The sequence below is a fragment of the Lucilia cuprina genome, chromosome 4 (assembly GCF_022045245.1).
Source record: "Lucilia cuprina isolate Lc7/37 chromosome 4, ASM2204524v1, whole genome shotgun sequence".
Taxonomy (NCBI): Eukaryota; Metazoa; Arthropoda; class Insecta; order Diptera; family Calliphoridae; genus Lucilia; species Lucilia cuprina.
This window is the reverse complement of record NC_060952.1, coordinates 7,326,422-7,347,082: the sequence shown is the minus strand read 5'-3', so window position 1 is coordinate 7,347,082 and position 20,661 is coordinate 7,326,422. Positions and strand designations below refer to the sequence as shown.

Sequence of the window (20,661 nt, the reverse complement as noted above, 5' to 3'; positions counted from 1 at the left end):
GACTTTTTTTCGTCTATTTTTACTTTTTTTTGACTTTTTTCGACTATTATAGAGTTTGTTACCCTTTTCCACTTTTTTTTTAATTTTCGACTGTTTTTGACTTTTTTTCTAATATTTCCGAGTTTTCTACTTTTTCCGACTTTTTTGGACTTTTGGACTTTTATTTACAAAGTCGACATTTCGACTTTTTTCATAGACTTTAATCGAGTTTTCGACTTTTTTGGAACAGAATAGTCAACTTCGACTTTTGGACTTTTTTCGATAAAAAGATTATTGTTCGATTATTCGATATTATAGAACCCTATTAACCACCTAAGTACAATGAAATATCTGATGACTGCGCAATCCCTAGACTTAACCCTTGCGCAAAAGGATATTCACATTTCCCTAATGACCTTATCAAAATTTATTGGCGAAGGGGTTTTGAGTGAGACGGAACTCAGGTGGTCAAATATCACCACTTGTCGATACTGCTCTGGCCCACTCTGACAACAGATAGGACTAGGACTCTCTTGTCTATTAGTAAGAATTCGAATAGGCTTCTAACTGTTATATGTATGATTGGACATACCTATGTCGGAACGTATTGGCTATCCAAATTATAGTTGCTGTAGAAGTTGCTTAGACGAAGAAGTAGTGGAATCGGTACAATAACTTCTATTTGACTGCCTAGTCTTCTTTATGTTGAAAGATGATCTAGACTGTATGAGAGATGCGTCACTAATAAACATGATCGGTTTTACCGGCTGGTTTAAACGGAGACCGAACAAACCCAGTACTCAACGAAATTAGGGAGGGAAATCATTCTCTCAATTCTAAGGGCCACGAGACCTTCGAGTGATCTCTTGAGCAATCACGTAACTTAACCTAACCTTCCTTCTTTGAGAAATCTTCATCTTTTCATTACGAAAAATTATTCTTTAATAAAACTTTACGAATCCCCATAATTTAGGGATTATTTTAAACATAATTTTTAATTTCGAATAAATTTTCAGACAATAGTTCAGTTCTTACCTTTTGTCATTTGTTTTACCTTAAGAATAATTATAAATTTTTTATAATTTTTTTTATTTTATATTTATTATTATTTCAAAAGCGCTCAATTCTATATAAGATATACTGTTCATAAATTTACAATTTATATTTATTTTATTTTAATTTTTTATAAAATACATACATAAGACCAAATTTTGGAATAAAAACTTAAAATACTAATTGTTAAAATTAATATTTTAATATATATATTTTTTTTACTTTTTGTTTATTTAACTTAAGGCTTTAAAAACTAAAGAACAAAAAAATTATTAAATCATTCCCCCAAAAAAGAAAATTAGCATAAAAAAATTATTGAAATTTTTTTTTTTAATTTTTACTAAAAATGGTTCATATATATGAAGTAAAACTAAAAACTTAAAAATTACACAAGAAATTACAGCAAAAAGGGAGAAGATTTCTTTGTATTTTGTGTTTTTTTTTCTATTCCAAATTAAAGAAATAAAGAAATATTTTTTACATATTATGTATATATAAAAAAAACACTAATCACAGTCCATTGGATTGTTAATAAAAGAAATAGATAAAACAGTTTAGTTTGAAGAAGTGAAAATGTTTAGGGTTTGTTATAGAAAATAAAAACCCCTTTAGGAAATAAGGGAAATTAGGGTTGTATGTACAAAAAAAAAACCTAAACCTTAATTAAACATTAATAATGAAATGGTTCTAAAGTAAGATGGTATAAAGAATGATTTCGTGATTGTTTAATTTTGTTTTTTTTTTAATTTCTTTGTCCAAAATAGGTAAAATGATGCTTAAATATCAGATGAATACAATGAGTTTAAAAGATAAAAAATTATATTTAATTTTTTTCTACTTTTTTCCAACCGCAACGAAAAAATTATAAAACACAATGCACCTTAAACTAAATACTACTTATAAACATTTTTTATGATATAATTAATAATTATTTTTGCTTGTTTTCTTTTTTTTATAAAAATTAGGACTTGTTAACTTAAAAAGTAATACAAAAGAAAATTACTCTAATTTTTTGTTGTTTTTGTAGGAGTTTTAAACATTATTTTTTACAAAGTTTTGTGGTTTTTTTTTTCTTAAAAAAGGCTTTTGAAACATAAATATGAAATGAAAATGATAGTTTTTTTAAAGAAAAAGTAAGGATCGTAGTTAGAATATTTTAAGAGAAATCGTAAGATCGTAGTAATGAAAAGAGAATTAAATTAAATAAAACCTAAAAAAACAATTAAAAAAAATAAAAGTGAAATAAAATATGAATTCGCCAATAGATAGGAAAAGTTTTTTTATGTTAAAAGTTACACAAAAGCCTTTCAACACATTAAAAAAAAGTGAATAAAGATCGCAGACGATCGTTTAGTTGTTAAAACAAATATTAACCTCGTTTCGAACGCAGCACCAATAATGTTAATATTAAGAAACCTAAAATCCAGCCTAAAGTACTAAGGAAACCAGAATACACTGAAGTTTCCACAATTTCCCAACCTCGTGTCAATATAGAACGCAGCGACGAGGTGGCCAAGGTCAAAGGCAGGCACAGGGATATGTATCTTTAAAAAAAAGACAAAAATAACAAATTAGTTTTAAAATGTTTTAAATATAAAATTATAACTTCAACTTACTTTAACACTATGGGCATACCCTCAATGGGCCAAATGACACCCGACAGCAATAGCGTGGGATAGAATGAACCCAGTGCCAGTTGTATGGCATTACGTTCCAGCTCGCAAACCGATGATATAAGAAAACCAAAGCACATTCCACATAAACCCTGCAGCAGTGTGAGAACAATAACCCAAATTAAATCACCATTATTGGTGACACCAAATACCACCAACATAAAGACAAGCACCAATGTCGTTTGACCACACATGACCACAAATTGTGTTATAACATGAGAGAATAGAATTTCTGCGGGAGTTACACCAGCAACCCAAGAACGATCCAAAAGACCCTGAAAGTTGTGAATAAACGTTAAATTAAATGTTGAAAATTTAAAGAAGATTTCAAAAATGTATATTTCAAGTGCCGGTCCATACTAGGAAACTTTTTGTTGGGAAACTTTTGATTTTGCATGAGAGAGAAAGAAGAGGATTCATCTATCTCGCGGTACGGCGTTTCTCGTACTCGAAAACTGCCGTTCCACACTAGGAAACTTTTTTTGGAAAACTTTTGATTTTGCGTGAGAGAGAAAGAGAAAGAATATCATTCATCTCCCCCGCGGTACGGAGTTTCTCGTACTCGGAAACTTGTTCTGTTTTGTTAGACCTGGTTCTCACTGGAAAACTTTTGATTTTTGTGTGTGCGAGAAAGAGAAAGAAATATCAACAATCTATTTCTCTCACACACAAAATCAAAAGTTTCTCAACAAAAGTTTTCCAGTGTGAACCAGGTCTTATTCTTCTCATTCGTACAATTAGTTTCTGAAATAAAAGTTTCTATGTGTGGACATTAAGGAAACTTCAAAAGAGAATTAAGAAAAAGTTTATCAACAAAAGTTTCCTAGACATGGTTTACATTGGGAAACTTTTGTTGAGAAACTTTTGATTTTGAGTGTGAGAGAAAGTAATGGTTTATATTTCTTTCCCTTTCTCTCACACACAAAAAACAAAAGTTTACCAAAAAAGTTTCCCAAAGTGAACCAGGTCCTAGTGTGGACAACAAATCAATGCAATTAACACGTAGTTTCTGAAACAAAAGTTTCTATGTGTGGACACTAAGAAAGAGAGTTATGAAAAAGTTTCTCAACAAAAGTTTCCTAGTGTGGACCAGGTCTAAGAGAATTTTTTTTATAAAAATTTACACAAAATTCTATAGAATTGTAACATTTGTTAGATGTTTATATCTTAAGATAACTGAAATTTATATCTAAAGATAAATATCTAAAGAATTTTGTATGTTCAGAATGATATATTGTTTATATTGAAATTTCTACTCACCTCAGTACGTTCGATGATCAAAGCCGATGATGTTAAAGCGACAGCCAAGAAGAAAACAATGCTAAAATATAATTAAACTTATTAAATTTCCAATTTCATATAAAAAAATCAGCAAATAAAAAAACTCACGTTAAAATAACACCAGGAGCAACAAAATCGGTGAACGAAGGATTCATAGTGCCATAAATGGGTTCCTTAAATTGAATGGGTACATCACCCAATTTGGGATTATTACCACATTGATCTAAAAGGCCCATGGCAAAGTCACGATAAGCCAGCTGAATATCACGATTTAACATAACACCAATCTGTTGATTAGACATATCAAGCCAAACCTTAATTTCAGACTGATCAATGGTCTCATCATCGGAATCGCGACCTTTATTAATAAAACTAGTTTTAATAAAAAGTTATTTTAAAAATATATAAAAAACAAATACCTAAAGCTGCTCTGGCGGTAAAAGCATCTGTAAAGTTTTCCGTTATATAAATAGCACCCCAGGCATTGCCCAGTCTAACCGCTTCTTTTGCATCCTCCAGATCGGAATAAAACGTTTTCTCCACACTATGATTTAGATGATTCAAATAACGACAGCCCAAGTTGGTAAAATGGCAACCATCTTCCCAATAGCAAATTTCCTAAAAAACCGTTTAATTAAAAATTAAAATTTTTATTTTGTTAATAATTAAAATATGATAAACTTACCGTATTATTCATTTCATGATTAACAATAGCCAAATTCAAACCGGTAGGATCCCGTCCTATAGCCAAACAAAACAAAATAACTTGCATTACGGGCAGGGCAAAGATGAATAACATTACTCCCACATTACGCCACATGCGCAACATATTCTTTGTTAATAACGCCTTGATTTTACCCTTGGAAGTTACCTTTAAGATAAATGTGTTTATATGAAAATATTTTCGTTGAAAAAGTTTAGAGATTAAAGGAACTTACTCGACATAAATTAGCATAACAATCTTGACAACTTTCTTCATCATTTGGATTATTCTTTTTCATGGGTGGATCGTAGGGTTCTTGATTTAACTGAGGCCATCATTTTGGAGGAAAAAAGAAAAATATATATGTATATTATTAGGGGAAATGTTTAAAGTAATAAGTTTGAAAATTAATTAAATTAAAAACTTCTTTTTTAATAAAATTTATATCATGAGACAAATTCGGCCGCGGATCCACCTCCAGTGTTTGGAGGGGGGAAAATTTGTTTTTTTACTTATTTTCTTTTTTCCTCATTTTTAATCTTTGCATGAAAATTTTTCGGTTTTGAAGAAGATATAATATGTTTATTTTGAGCTCTATCTATGTTTAAATAATTTTATATTAAAATAAAAAAAGTCATACCATGATACAAATTTCTATAGAAATATTTATATTAAGACAAGTTTCTATAGAAAATTCCAATAAAGTTTGATACTTGAGAAAAATTTCTATAGATATTTTATGAAAATTTTTAACTTCAAAGAAATTTCTTAAGAAAATTATGTCATGAGACAAAAATGTCTATAAAAATGTTAATAATGAGACAAATGTTAAATTGAGTTAAATTTCCACAGACATTTTTATCTTGAGACAAATTTCCATAAGAATTTTATAACTTAATACATATCTAGAAAAATGTTTTTAAAAATTTATATTTTGAGACATATGTCTTTAAATATTAATGTCTTAAGACAAGTTTCAATAGACATTATTATCTTAAGACAAATTTCCATAGAAAATTTATATCTTGTAACAAATTTCTATAAAAATTTATGTCTTAAGAAAAATTGCTAACGAAATTTTTATTTTAAGACAAATTTCTATTGAATGTCTTCTGTGTAGACGAATATATAAAGATATTTATATCATAAGATTGATTTCTTTAAATATACATCTTGTATATCTTCCCTGAAGTTTCTTTTAACAATTTGAAAAAAAAATGTGTCTTAAAAGAAGTTTTTATAAAATTTCTTAAGAAAATTATGTCTTGAAACCAACATTTCAACAGAGACATTTATTTTAAGACACATTTTTCATTCATGTCTTAAGACCAAAATTTCTATAAGAACTTGTATCATAAGATTAATTTCTACAGAAATTTTATAAATACATATATGTTAAGACAAATTTCTATTGAAACGTTTATGTATATTGCAACAAAATTTTAGAAAATGTCATGTCATGAGACAAATGTCTATAGTAATGGTTATCTTGAGATAAGTTTCCATAAAAATGTTTCTCTTGAGATAAGCTTCTACAGACAAATTTCGGTAAAAATCATATCTATCTTTAAAGATATCTACAATTATTTTTATCTTGACATAAATTTCTATAAAAATGTTTATTACAAGAATAATTTCTTTAAAAATTTAAGTCTTAAGAGAAATTTTTTATCCTAACATAAATTTTATATAAAAATGTTTATCAGAAGAATAATTTCTTTAAAAATTAAAGTCTTTATAGAAATTGCAAAAAAATATAAACATAAGTTAACTTTGTAACAAAATTATATATCATAACATAGATATTTATCAAAATTTATTTCTTGAGAGAATTATTTTGGTTGTTTTTAATTTAATACTACATTTTTCAACAAACCGTATAAATGGATCCATTAGTATCGTTGATTAAAACTTCTTTGCTTTGATGGAAATTTAAGCCCACAACGCCGCCTTCTTGACTGGAACTAGGTTTATCCATTTTGCTGCCGAAACCCATGGCATGTAATGAAATATTATTACTGTTAATTGTTTTGTTTTTTTTTATTCCAAACAAATATTAATTTAAAGGACAATTAACAATCACAAGACAATAACGTTTACAAACACCCAATTCAAACAATATGATCATTATTATGTTAAACAAAAGAGAGACATTAATATGGCAGGACAAACACAGGATATGAGCAAAAATGTTATAACAAATTAATGTTATATAAAGATTATGATTTTTTTGGCAGGTGTTTAAATGAAATTTTGTTTTTAATTAAGATTAAGGATTTATTTTTTATTTTTGATCAATTGTTTATAGTAGTGGGTGGGGTGTTGATGGTGGTAGTTGTAGTAGTAGAGTTTGTTTTGGTGTTGGATGCAAACAAAATTTAAAAAAAAATGAAAATAAAACCAATAAGAAAAATAAAAATTAATTTTAAAATCATGCTTTTTAAATGAAATTTAAATAAAACAACATTAATTAATGAAAGATTAAAGTTTAAAACTATTAACACACCTGAAGTTAACCTGAGATATATCGCCCTTTTGTGACTGAATGCGGGATAATTTTAAAAATACTTCTTCTAAACTGATACATTTGTACATGGATAGTAAAACGCTGGGTGATTCTTCGGCCAATAGATTACCAGAACGCATTAAACCTATCTGTAAATTTGAAATCAAAATTCACAAAATTAAGTTCAAAACTATTTTGTTTTATTTTTTAATTCTACTCACCGTATGCGCTTGTCTGGCCTCTTCTATATAATGTGTTGTGATTATAACTGTTTTCTGTCCCGATTTTGTTATATGAACCAAATGATTCCATATACTCTGTCTTAGCAGAGGATCTACACCAACTGTGGGTTCATCTAAAATCAACAATTCCGGATCGTGCATTAGGGCGACAGCAAACGATACACGTCTCTGTTGGCCACCACTCAAATTCTTCACCAGACGTTTCTCCGATGGTAAATCCAAGAAATTCAACAAGAAATGTAAACGTTCAACAATCTCTTTTGTTTCCATACCAAATATCCAACCGAAATACATCATTGTTTCACGTATGGAAAATTCACCATAGAGTGCTATTTCTTGTGGCATATAACCGACACGTTTGCCAGGTACACCAGAGCCAGGTGTACCAGGTTTACCACCTAATACGAAAATTTCACCAGAATCTAGTCGACGACGGCCCACTATGCAGGAGAGTAAAGTTGTTTTACCACAACCCGAAGCGCCTAGAAGACCATAACTAGAATAATAAGGAGAAAAAGAGAGAGGGAGGAGAAAGGATTTAATTAATTATATTATTAGAGAGAGAAGAGAGGATTTAATTTATAACATTGTTGGAGTACTAAAAGTTTTCTAGTTATGGCGCCTAGATGACCATAACTAGTAGAATAAGGGGAAATAGAGAGAGGAGAAAGGATTTAATTTGTTATTTTATTAGAGAGAGAAGAGAGGATTTAATTTATAACATTGTTGGAGTACTAAAAGTTTTGCAATTATTTTAAAATTAATTTGAAAAACCAAATATGCGGAACCAATATATCTGTTAAACAAAAAACTCAAATCTGGAAAAACCAAATACAATGATCTAGAAATTAAACGTTTTATATTGAAAAGGAATATCTGAAACCTGTCATTTAAAAATAATATTAATGTAAACAAAAAATTTTTTAACTTATTCAACCCCATTAAACCAGTTTTTAAAATGTGTATTTAAAAATAATAAACAATTTTTAAGACCGAAAAAAAATTATGATTCAATTGGACTAAACAAATTCGCTATAGCAAAATGTTGTAAACAATTTATTATTCATTGTATATAAAGATTTTAATAGATTATTTCATAGATAATTTTGAAATTCCTTGTTTAAGAAGCGGAACATTTAAACGCCTATAAAACGATATTTAAATTCACCTCGATTTTGTATTTAAGAGCAGATAAATACTTTCTCTTTTAGACCTGGTTTGGTGTGAGAGAAAGAGAAAGAAATCAACAAAGTTTCTCAACAAAAGTTTGCCAGTGTGAACCAGATCTTAGTTTCAATGTGAAAACATGAATGGGAGCCGCATTGCAAGTGAAGCCTGCTATCATTCCCGTGTGAATGAATGAAAAATAATAAAGAGAAAAAGAAGAAAAAAATTGTAAAAGTTTAAATATATTTCATATTCAAATTTTAGATTAAAAAACGTCATGATCCCATCGATCAGAAAATTTCACAATATTCAAAAATTAACTATTAATAACTAAAGAAAATTCACAGCGAACTAGTTACCTGACTGGTTCTTTGGGGGTAGGAATAATAGTATTATTGTTTATGAAATGTTTGGAAAATAAGTAAATTTCTAGAGAATTTGCTACAAGAACAGAATTTTCAGAAAATTATCAATTAAAAAAGAGCAACAGAAAATTAACAAAAATTGCTTTTTAAAAGAAACATATTACAAAATAAACTATTGTAGAGAAAAAATTCGGCAATTTAAAAAAATATTGAAAATTTCCTTACCAAAACAATAAATCTATATTATAGTTATTTAATATTAACTAATAATTTTTTCGATTCTATAAAATTTAAAAATAGCTTTTAAAAAAAATTTATATATTTTTTATAAGTGTGCAATATGTAGATAATCGCTCTAATTACAATCGCATGTCTAAACACCTTTGAACGGTTTTGAAATCTCATAGAAAAAAACCACAATAACAAAAACAAAACTAGTTATAACAACAATAACGAAAAAAAAATGTATAAATATAAAAATTGCATAAAATCAAATTAAAAAAAATACCAAAAAAAATGTAAAATTTATTTTTAACAAATATTTGTAAAAATAAAAATCTTATGAAAACATATAAGAATTAAGGTTAAAAAATATATATATTAAGAAATATTTAATTGTTAGCAGATGTTACAAACAAATGTCTTTATACTTAAAGCAAACTATACGGAAAACAAGTATGAATGTATAGTCGGGCGTAGCCGACCATATGATACCCTACACCTGTCAGTATGTATGTTGAAAATGGGGATTATTTAAAAAAATAAAACATTTGGTTTGTTTTTTAACTTTATTTCGGAGTATTTTTACTTTTTTACAAGAGGGCTCAAAGGGGAGTAGGGCAAAATATGGCCCTATCCTTAAAAATGTTGGTAGGGGGAGTTAAGTCTTCTTCAATATTATTTATGTAGAATTTAAAAGTGTTATTAGAGTTTGTAATTGAATTTTGACCTTTAAGTCATTTTCTGAAGGGGAGTTTGTATGGAGGATAGGGTCAAATGAAGCCCGATCATTACAAAAATCGGTAGTGTCATTTAAAGTTCTATAAAACTAAGTTTTGTCGACTTTTGTTAACATAATTTAAATTAATTATAAGCCAAAAGGCCCTATTTGGGGGTACGGTTGTATGGGGGCTAGTCGAAATAATGGACCGATTTTAACCATTTTCAAAAGGTTAAAATCCTTGGGCCAAAAGAAGCGTGTGTGCCAAATTTCATCTAATTATCTTCAAAATTGCAACATAAACCTTGCGCACAAGGTTTACATGGACAGCCAGCCAGACGGACGGACGGACATAGCTTAATCGACTCAGAAAATGATTCTAAGCCGATTGGCATACTTTAAGGTGGGTATAGGACGAATATTTTTCTATGTTACAAACATCAGCACAAACCCAATATACCCTCTCCACTAAAGTGGTGTAGGGTATAAACAGTGAATGGAAGTTAAAGCAATATTTTCAGATTTAAAATTTTGTCATTTTATTGTATGGTTGGTTTAAATTTGAAAACATTTTTTTCTTCTTCTTTCTGCAAATTGTATAACAACAAAATTGTTGAATTATTTAGCATGTTGCTAATAAATTTGTAATATTATTGTACAATATATTACCATAACTCTCTAGTATTAAAGACTTTCATTTTAATCTAAGTCCACCAACAACAACTAACAAAAAAAATAAATGAAATGAAAGAAAATAACCAAAATTTCTCACTGTTTGTTATTAAACAATAACAACATTTATTTTTATGCCATTTTTATCAGTTTCGTTTTTTTTCTGGGGAAAATATACAAATATTGAGTAATATTCAAAAAAGTTTAAATAATTGTTCCCACGATATTAATGACTATTGTATTCAAGAAAAAAAGTTTCTTTTTCTGTTGGCAACATTACCTAATATTTGTTTTATTTTCTTTTTTCTATAAAAATATTTAAATATTATTTTTACTAATATTTTTATTTAATTATTTTAATTTCTAAACAATTATAAAAATTATTTTCTAATTTCAACATTTAATTATAAGTTTGCTTGGGAGGAACAAAAAACGATAACGTTTTTGTTTAATTCTAATTAAATATTTAGCTAATGTGTGAATTAAATTTAGCTTTTTTTAATATTTATAAAAAACGTTTTATTATCATGAAAATTATACAGTGAAAAACTGACGCTATAAAATGAAATTAAAACAGCTGATTAGTTACGGATCAAAAACTCAATACACGTTGAAAACTCAATGCAATGTTCTCATGAAAACTACACTGAAAAAATCCATGCCTAATATATACGAAAAATGTCGTACATTGTACGAATCGTTAGTTGTTTCGCACAATGAAATTCTTTCGTAATATATACGAAATTGTACGAATTTTGAATTTTGAATAAATATGGTAAAATTTATGAAATATTAATTTTAGGACAAATGTTCTTTAAAAACTTCCCAATAAATCTTGGAAAAATTAAACCGGCTTTAATTTGCAAATGTTTTCAATTCGGAATTCAAAATACATTTGTTTATACATATTTGTTAAGTGATAGCATTAGATACACATCAAAGGTCTTTAAATTATAAGCTATAAATAAACCTTTGAAATTTTTTTTCGAGAAACATTTAATAAAATCCATAAAATTGCCTTAAATAGTATGAATATCTTCCCAAAAAAATATTATGAATATTATAATAAACCATATAAACAATATATGACAATATTAGCATATAAATTGCACATCACTATTTTGTCTACTATATAGTATTCATAGGCAATTAATTTTAATAACAATAAAATAAATAACTAAATTTATACAAATATTAAGGTGTATGCAAAATATCATGTTGACACATTTAAAGGTCAATTCGATCAATTAGTAAATAAATTTGGATTTTTTTAATAAAATAAGTTGCTATGACAATTTTAAAGGAGTAGCAAACACACATTTTTTGCGGATAACAGATAACAAAATATTCGTTTCAATTCGACATAAACATAAACATATGTATGTGTGTATAGAAACTAAAGTCTTTTTTGTAAAACTCAGGCTTTAAAGAATTTAGAAATGTTTGAGAAAAATGCGATTAGCTGTTAAAATTGCAGTCTTTCGCTTAAAAGAGAGTTAAGTCTATAGTCTAGTCTATAGTCTAGTCTATAGTCTACTCTATAGTCTAGTCTATAGTCTAGTCTATAGTCTAGTCTATAGTCTAGTCTATAGTCTAGTCTATAGTCTAGTCTATAGTCTAGTCTATAGTCTAGTCTATAGTCTAGTCTATAGTCTAGTCTATAGTCTAGTCTATAGTCTAGTCTATAGTCTAGTCTATAGTCTAGTCTATAGTCTAGTCTATAGTCTAGTCTATAGTCTAGTCTCTATATTCTAGTCTAAAATCTTGATTTTAAAGATAAAAATCTGCCTATCAATGTCAAATTTTATAGTTTAAGACACTTTGCAATTAAGTACTTTTCCACTTTAATAAGTCATTTGTTGGAGAATGTCCATAAATTAAACATTAAAAAATCCAATAATGTTTTCAAGGTTAGTTTTTTATGCAGAGCTTAACTTAATGTTTAAATAAGCCGCAAAAACAAAATTTTAAAATTCTTCATATATTGATCGGTTAAAAGCAACAAACAACTAAGTCAATAATTAAGCTTTTTGAAAAAATACAGAAAAATGTATTTTTATTACAAACTTTTATAAAAAACTTTGTTAAATGTTTTAATCTTAAGACAACTTAGGTGATTATTGCTTGTAATCTTTATTATAAAAACTACATAATGAAGCAAAAACAATGTAAAGTTAAGCAACAAAAGGCATAAAAATTCCTAAACGAACAAGAAATTTTCCACTGCAACTTATGCATTTTATTCTCAGGAATATACAAAAAAAACTTAAATAAAAACAAATTGTAATATTTCCTGTTGCTCAATAGCAAATTTATAAAGAAATAACAAAACAGGTTTTTTTTAAAGCTAAAAAATTATAAAGCACAAAAAAGCTAAAGGAATAATACTGGCAATAAAGTGGCCACGACATATAGGAAAACTTTTAAAAAAAGAATGACTAATGTTAATAAAAATAAAAAAAACTTTATGTATTGTTAAAGGTAAAAGGGTTTAAAAATAATAATAATTAAAAACCAACAACAACAATAATAATAATTTAAATAATTACTTACATTGTGCCCTTTGGTACTGTCATATTCAAGTTGTTTAAAACTTGATTTGCGTTTTTCTTTTTGCCATAAGCTTTAAAAGCATGACGTACTGAGACGGCGGCTTGGGAATTACGTTGCCACTGATTTGGTGCTATTGTTCCGCCATCATTATTTGTGGCCATAACTGGATCGGAAGAACTGCAAATATTATAAAAAAAAACATCAATATTTATTAATGAATGCAAAACAACAAAAACAACAAAACAAAATCAATTTAAAACAAATAGAAAGGCTAAAGCTATTATTTAAATACAATTGCCAAAACAAGTTTAAATCAAATTAAAAAAAAAACGTGCTTATTTTTCTTAATTTTTCAAAATATAAATTCATTAATAAAAAAACCTATTTACTTCCCAAAATAAAAATATTTTTTTATTTCTTTTACCAATTTTTTTTTTCATTTTTGTAACTTTGCCCCCTTTATGTTTAAAACATATTTGAGAGAAAGAGAGAAAAATACTTAAAAAACTAGTTCAAGGTCACGGTTAATATTTTTCAAATTAAACACATGAACCCAAAACGAACAAAAAACAAAATGCTTCTGTTTATATGCAAATCATTAAACAACAAAAACTTAAAAACCCAACAAATATGTATAATAAATATCAATAAATATAATCGCTGTTAAAGTTAAACTAAACCATGCCATCATATTAATATACATTTTAAACTTAAACTAAAATCAATTTTAGTTTTTTTTTTTCATTTATAAAATATTTAAATTTAAATAACTGCATAAATTATATTTTTAAATTTAATTGACAAATTTTGTTTTTTTAACACTTGTTTAAATATGATCTGACCAAATTAGTTTTATAAACCAAATATACTTTTGTAATAAAAAAATGCTTTTGTCATTTGAACTTCTTGTTTCCATTTGTGTTTATAATGGGATTTTCTTAATCAAAAGTTCGTTTATCTAAAATAAAGATCATTTAGTGTTGTTGAGGTAGGTTTAGAAATGTTGTAATAGAAATTTTTTAACTTATGGAGGTGGAAATATCTGCTTACATTTGTTGATACATTAGACTGCTACATATTGAGAAAACAGATAAAACTTTAAACTGCATACTATAAATAACATGGAGAAATAAATATTTAAAGCTAAAAACAAACTAGATTATAGTTCTGCCTTGACTATAGCTCAGATTAGAGTTTAGACGACTGTACAATATATGTATATTTTAGTTAAGGCTTTTTGACAAGATTACAGTCCAGGCTACGCTCTAAAATTTACCATATATTGCCCACTTTATTTCAACCTATAGCCCATACTATAGCACCGACTATAAAATAGACAATACTCCAGTCTATAGACAAGACTACAGTCTGGACTAAATACGGGTCTATAGTTTTGAATTCAGACTATTGACCCGACTGTAGACCAGACTATACTCTAGACTAGACTATAATCCAGACTAAAATCCCTACTATAGTCCGTAATATAGTTCCTATTTTAGTACAGGCTATAGTATGTAAATCAGGTCTATAGTCCTGAATAAAGGCCAGACTATAGTTTAGACTATTGACACGACTATAGACAAGACTACACTCTAACCGATAAACCAGACTATATATACTTCAGACTAAAGACTCTACTATAGTCCAGTATATAGACCCTACTTAAGTCCAGACTATAGACACTATTATGGTACAGACTATTCCAAACTATAGTAAGATTATTACAAACATTACATTACAAACTATAGTTCAGACTATGGTTCAGATCGGACTATATTCATGATTATACTGCGTATTATACTATATTCAAGATTATACTATAGTTTAGACTATATAGTTTAGACCATAACCTATATTATTTTCTACACTATAGTCCAAACTATATAGCCGAATATAGTCCAGAATAAAGACAGGAGACGGTAACATAGACTATATTTAAGACTATACTCCAGGCCAATGCTCAGACTATAATCAACATGTATTATAGCCAGTCTAAAAAGCTGAATATTGTCCGGACATTATGCTAGACACAAATTTTGACTTTAGTTCAGAATATAGTTCAGACTATAGTTTAGACAATAATCCCGACTATAAACCAGACTATAGCCCATACTGTACTCCAGACTATAATCTAGACTAATTTTCAGACTTTAATATAAAGAATGCTTTGTCCAGACTATAGTTCTATAATAGATCTATAGATCAGACTATGATCTATACTATAGTGCAGCATATAGTCCAGACTGCCAGGTTATGTTGTAGATTATGGTCCAGATTATGTTGCAGAGCCCAGATTATTGTCCAAAATATATTTAAGATTATAGTACAGACTTTGTTAAAGATTATAGTTCAGACTATATAGTTCATAATATAGTGCCGATTATATTTATATTTATAGTTTGAACTATACCACAGATAATAGTTTACATTATTGTTCACACTATACTGCTGTTATTCATATTACAATCCAAACTATAGTCTAAAGTATAACCCCGATTAAAGTCCTGGTTTAGGTTGATAATATAGTTAAAACTAGAGTTAAACCTATAGCTAGTTTAATTAGTTAATTCCGACTATAGTTCACTAATCCTTAGTTTTTAAACTGCAATAAAATAAAAATCTTATACATAAACAATTTTTTTTTTTTTTTTTGCATATTAAATGTATTTTTTGAAAATCAACTATTCTATTTCAATACGTAAACGAGATGCATATTGATAAAGATAAGAACAATAGACATGCGCAAGCATTCAACAAGTGAATGATTAATGAATGAAACAATACAATGTAGAATAAAGAAATAAACTAAAAAGAAAAACAAATATAAAAGAAAATATTTAATGTTATATATAAAACAACTATATAAAGTAAAACACATTAAATGTAAACTCTATGCCAGTAGAAAAATCAGAAAAGTTATATAAAGTTTTTTTTAATAGAATAATAATTACAAAATCTGATCCATATAGATAATAAGTAAAAATCTTAGAAAATAAAACAAAGTATGTGGATTAATTGTTTTCAATTGTTGAATATAATTAAAACATATTTGTAGAAAAAAATTTTATTGTAAATTTTTTAATAAGTTGTTTTTGTTTAGTTTAAATATTTTTCAAGTACAACTAAGGTATTTTTTTAATATAAATATGCATTAATTAAACTGCTTATAAGAGCAATATTAAAAAAAATAACAAAAGACTTAAGACACAAGCATTAATAATGTTGACAACAAGTGTGTGTATTTTTGTGTGGAAATAAACAAATGCATAACAACGTCTAGTCATATTTCTATATAAAAATAATTAAAATAGCTAAAACTGTAAAGGTATGAATGTGAATGTTTGTATTAAAGCCTAATTCATAACAATTTATCAAAGATTTATAAGCAAATTTTCATAAATTTGTTGTTCTATAAGGCAGTTTGTATATGATTATAAATAATAATGAATAATACGAAATTATTCCAACAATTTGTAAGAAAAATCATAAATAAGAATAATTAACAAGTAATAAATAATTTATTTACAATTTCATTCATTGAATGCCTTTTTTGTTTCTTTTTTTTTTTACATAAAACCACGTAGAAAAAGTTTAACAATTTATTGTTCCTTTAGCATTATCGTCAATGTATATATGTACATACGTCAAAGTTTGCAATTGTCAACAAATTAACAAATAAATCTATATATAATTAAACATTCAATAATTAACATTAAATAAAGTTCAATTCAAGAAAAAACAAACTGACGTCAGGGCATTTAACTTTGTCTGAATTATTTTACATTCATACAATAATTTACTTAATTGTATGACAAATTATTTACGAAATTATTGCATTATTTTGGTTTAAAGTACAGCTTTAAACTAGTTTTAAATAAAATATGCAACGACCTGCTTTTATTTTTAGAATAATTAATGATATGATAAATTATAAATATTGTGAAATTTTGTTGAGAAACAATTGAGAGTCATTAATTAGGATTATTTTGTTTTTTGTCAAAGATTAGAAGAGTTTAAAAAGGAAATACTTTGTTGCAAATTGCTGAAAATTAGAATTATAAATGTATATTTTAATTAAGATCCCAGTCTTTACTTAAGTCGGAAGTATATTCTAAATTTTGATCGAAACTATAATCTGGAAAGAAGTCATAGTCTGGACTACTGTCTGAACTATAGCCTGACATGTAATAACAACGTAAGTCTGAAATATAGTCTAACTATATATTGTACTGTAGTCAAAATGATAGTCTAGGTTGTGGTCGAGACTATTGTCTAAACTAGTCTGAACTATAGTATAGGCTAAAGACTACTAAAGACTATTGCTTAAAATCCAGACTATTGTCTGGACTATCATTTGAGCTGTAGTCTTAACTATAGTCTACATAATAGTCTAGGACATAGTCTAAACTAAATATCGTCTGGACCATAGTGTGAACTATAGTCTGGACTAGAGCTGGAACTATAGACTGTACTTTAATCTGGATTAAAGTCTATAGTCTGAACTATATATAGTACTGTAGTCAGTCAAGATTACAGTCTAGACTCTATACTATAGTATTTGTTATAGTCAAGATTATAGTCTAGTCGATAGTTTGGACAATGGTCTAAACTATGCATTTTACTATAGTCTGGGCTATAGCCTATATTAAAATCTAGTCCCAAGACAACAGTTAGGACTATACTTTGAACTAAAGTCTGGAGTATAGTATAGTCTGAACTATAATCTGTTTAATACTCTATAATACTGTAATCTTGACTATAGACTAGATATAGTCTGACTAAAATCTGGCGTAGACTAAAATCTGGATATAAGTTTGAACTTTAGTTTGATCTGAATGCTGCCATATTATTATGATCCAAGAATCATTCTATATGTTAAAAACACGCTGATTAAATGCTAATGAATTTTCTCCACCAACACATGATATACTTAATTTAGATTGATTTGATTTCAAATAAAAACAAACTCTGACAGTTCATGACAAACAACTATATACTTTAAAATTCAAAATAAATTAGCTAAAAGCTTCCAAACCAATTAAGTAACATGCAAAGAAAACAATAACTAGTTTTCCAAAAATGACCAATTAAATTGTCAAAAACTAGACACAAAAACTGGGGGTGTTTATCAATATAACTACAAAAAAAAAGCAGAAACAAATGCATTTTGTTTTGAAATTAAAAAAAGTCAAATTTTTTTCCACTTAATCACAGAAAGTTGATTTTTCCTTATATGTATGTGTTATTAAAAATAGCTCTTAATTATATAATAGCTCCAATTCATAATGATCTTCATTATTTTTAAAGCTTTCGGATTAGGTGGAAGTGTGACCTTTTTCCCAGAATAATATACAACAAATTTTAATTTCCAAAATATTTCTCTTAATGAACCACACCTTACAAACAAAATGTTCAACATTTACATTGAAACAATTTGTGAATAAAGAAATATAAAATCAAAATAATTTTGAAGAATTTTTGACTTGTCAGACATTTTGTTATTTATTTTTGTTACTTAAATATAATAAAGATAACAACAATATTCATTAATAAACAAATAAATTGGTTTTTGTTTTTGCCAAAATTTCTCAAACAATAAAAATCATGTTCGTGTCTTAAATCTTTTGTTTTATGTGTTAAAGAAATCAAGAATATTTTGTTTTTGTTACTGTTTCAATAATGCTTTGTTTTGCTAAATATTGCTGTTTTTGTATGATCAAGCGTAAGTAAAAAGGTATAGTCAGGTTTGGTCGACTATTTAAAACCCTACAGTAGGTTAATTATAATAAACAAAGCTTTTATGTAGAACTGAACTAGAACTGAACTAGAACTGAACTAGAACTGAACTAGAACTGAACTAGAACTGAACTAGAACTGAACTAGAACTAAACTAGAACTGAACTAGAACTGAACTAGAACTGAACTAGAACTGAACTAGAACTGAACTAGAACTGAACTAGAACTGAACTAGAACTGAACTAGAACTAAACTAGAACTGAACTAGAACTAAACCTAATTTTGTCCAATTTCTAAAGATAATCACAAAATGTATCCAAAAAGTTAAACGTAAAAAAAATCAGCAGTTTTTAATGTAATACATTTTGCTCTCTTGTTCCATTGTTTTCTCACATCATTTGGCAAGTAAATAAGATCAAGTTCGTGTCTTAAGTCTTTTGTTTGTGTTCATTGAAATTTACTTGTTTTTCATACATTATTGACCATTTTGTGTGCAAGACTATAAGAAATAATAATGGAAAAATATTGCGTAAAAATGAATTTTTGATTATTTGCACTTATACTCTCAATACACACATACAAACATATGTACATATACACCTGTTTAAGTTTACATTACTATATGTATACATAATGTAAATTCAATTTTACAACAGTATTTGTGTAATTATTTGGTTTATAAATGTTTGTATGAGTGAGTGTTATAAAAAGTTAAACTGTTGTTGGCATATGATCAAAACACAAGGTCACTGCATAAAAAAACTATTAAAAAAATACAACAAAAAATAGCGTATACACCTAAATGATACACATAATATATGTACATACATATATGTATGTACGAACGGACGAACAGAGAGACAGACATTTGTAGACAAACTACATACAGTGTATAGCAAAAATAAAACACAAACATAATGAAAACTATTGAAATAAAGAAACACAAAGTGGATGTGTTAATATACATACATATAACTACAATTTTAGTTATTTTACATTGTAAAATTTACTTAAAGTAGGTTACAAATAAAAACCTATCATCTTCTTCACTTTGTTTTTTTTTTAATTTTTATTATGTCCGTCTAGCATTTCATTTTATTAGTGTCTAGTGAACTGTAGCAAAACCATAAATGTTTTTAATTTGTTTAACTAAACTTAATAATTTTGTAATATTTACTATATAAAAACACACAAATATTAACAATAAAATTTTAAAGCAGAGGTCATTTACTTGCAACATTTTTAAACATTAAACATAATTTTTGTCCACTTTAGGAATTTTTGTTATTTGTGACAAGAAATAAAAAATAAAACTTGTTTATTTAAATAAATATCAACCTATTAACTATAAAAAATAATTAACAATTCATCATTATTTAGCCGCCTTTTTTTTGAACATTTAGTTTTGTGTCATTTTTTTTTTTTAACTAGAACTGAACTAGAACTGAACTAGAACTGAACTAGAACTGAACTAGAACTGAACTAGAACTGAACTAGAACTGAACTAGAACTGAACTAGAACTGAACTAGAACTGAACTAGAACTGAACTAGAACTGAACTAGAACTGAACTAGAACTGAACTAGAACTGAACTAGAACTGAACTAGAACTGAACTAGAACTGAACTAGAACTGAACTAGAACTGAACTAGAACTGAACTAGAACTGAACTAGAACTGAACTAGAACTGAACTAGAACTGAACTAGAACTGAACTAGAACTGAACTAGAACTGAACTAGAACTGAACTAGAACTGAACTAGAACTGAACTAGAACTGAACTAGAACTGAAC

The 20,661-nt window shown here is 27.2% G+C and overlaps 1 protein-coding gene across 3 annotated transcripts in view; it reads right to left on the bottom strand.

Moving 5' to 3' along the window:
• Positions 1-2,056: 2,056 nt before the first annotated feature.
• LOC111675680 (ABC transporter G family member 23) overlaps positions 2,057-20,661 on the bottom strand; it is a 68,514-nt gene continuing 49,909 nt past the window's right edge. For 2 of the 3 annotated variants that reach the window (XM_046950870.1, XM_046950872.1), the window contains exons 2-12: positions 13,135-13,311; positions 7,417-7,933; positions 7,196-7,344; positions 6,566-6,707; positions 4,925-5,014; positions 4,672-4,857; positions 4,406-4,604; positions 4,095-4,344; positions 3,966-4,026; positions 2,649-2,980; positions 2,057-2,576 (exon numbers count right to left, since the gene is read on the bottom strand). In XM_046950870.1, coding sequence (XP_046806826.1) covers positions 2,402-2,576; positions 2,649-2,980; positions 3,966-4,026; positions 4,095-4,344; positions 4,406-4,604; positions 4,672-4,857; positions 4,925-5,014; positions 6,566-6,707; positions 7,196-7,344; positions 7,417-7,933; positions 13,135-13,311 — 2,278 coding nt within the window. In that variant the 3' untranslated portion in view covers positions 2,057-2,401. The remainder of the gene's footprint in view (positions 2,577-2,648; positions 2,981-3,965; positions 4,027-4,094; positions 4,345-4,405; positions 4,605-4,671; positions 4,858-4,924; positions 5,015-6,565; positions 6,708-7,195; positions 7,345-7,416; positions 7,934-13,134; positions 13,312-20,661) is intronic. The other variant, XM_046950871.1, reaches the window with a different exon arrangement.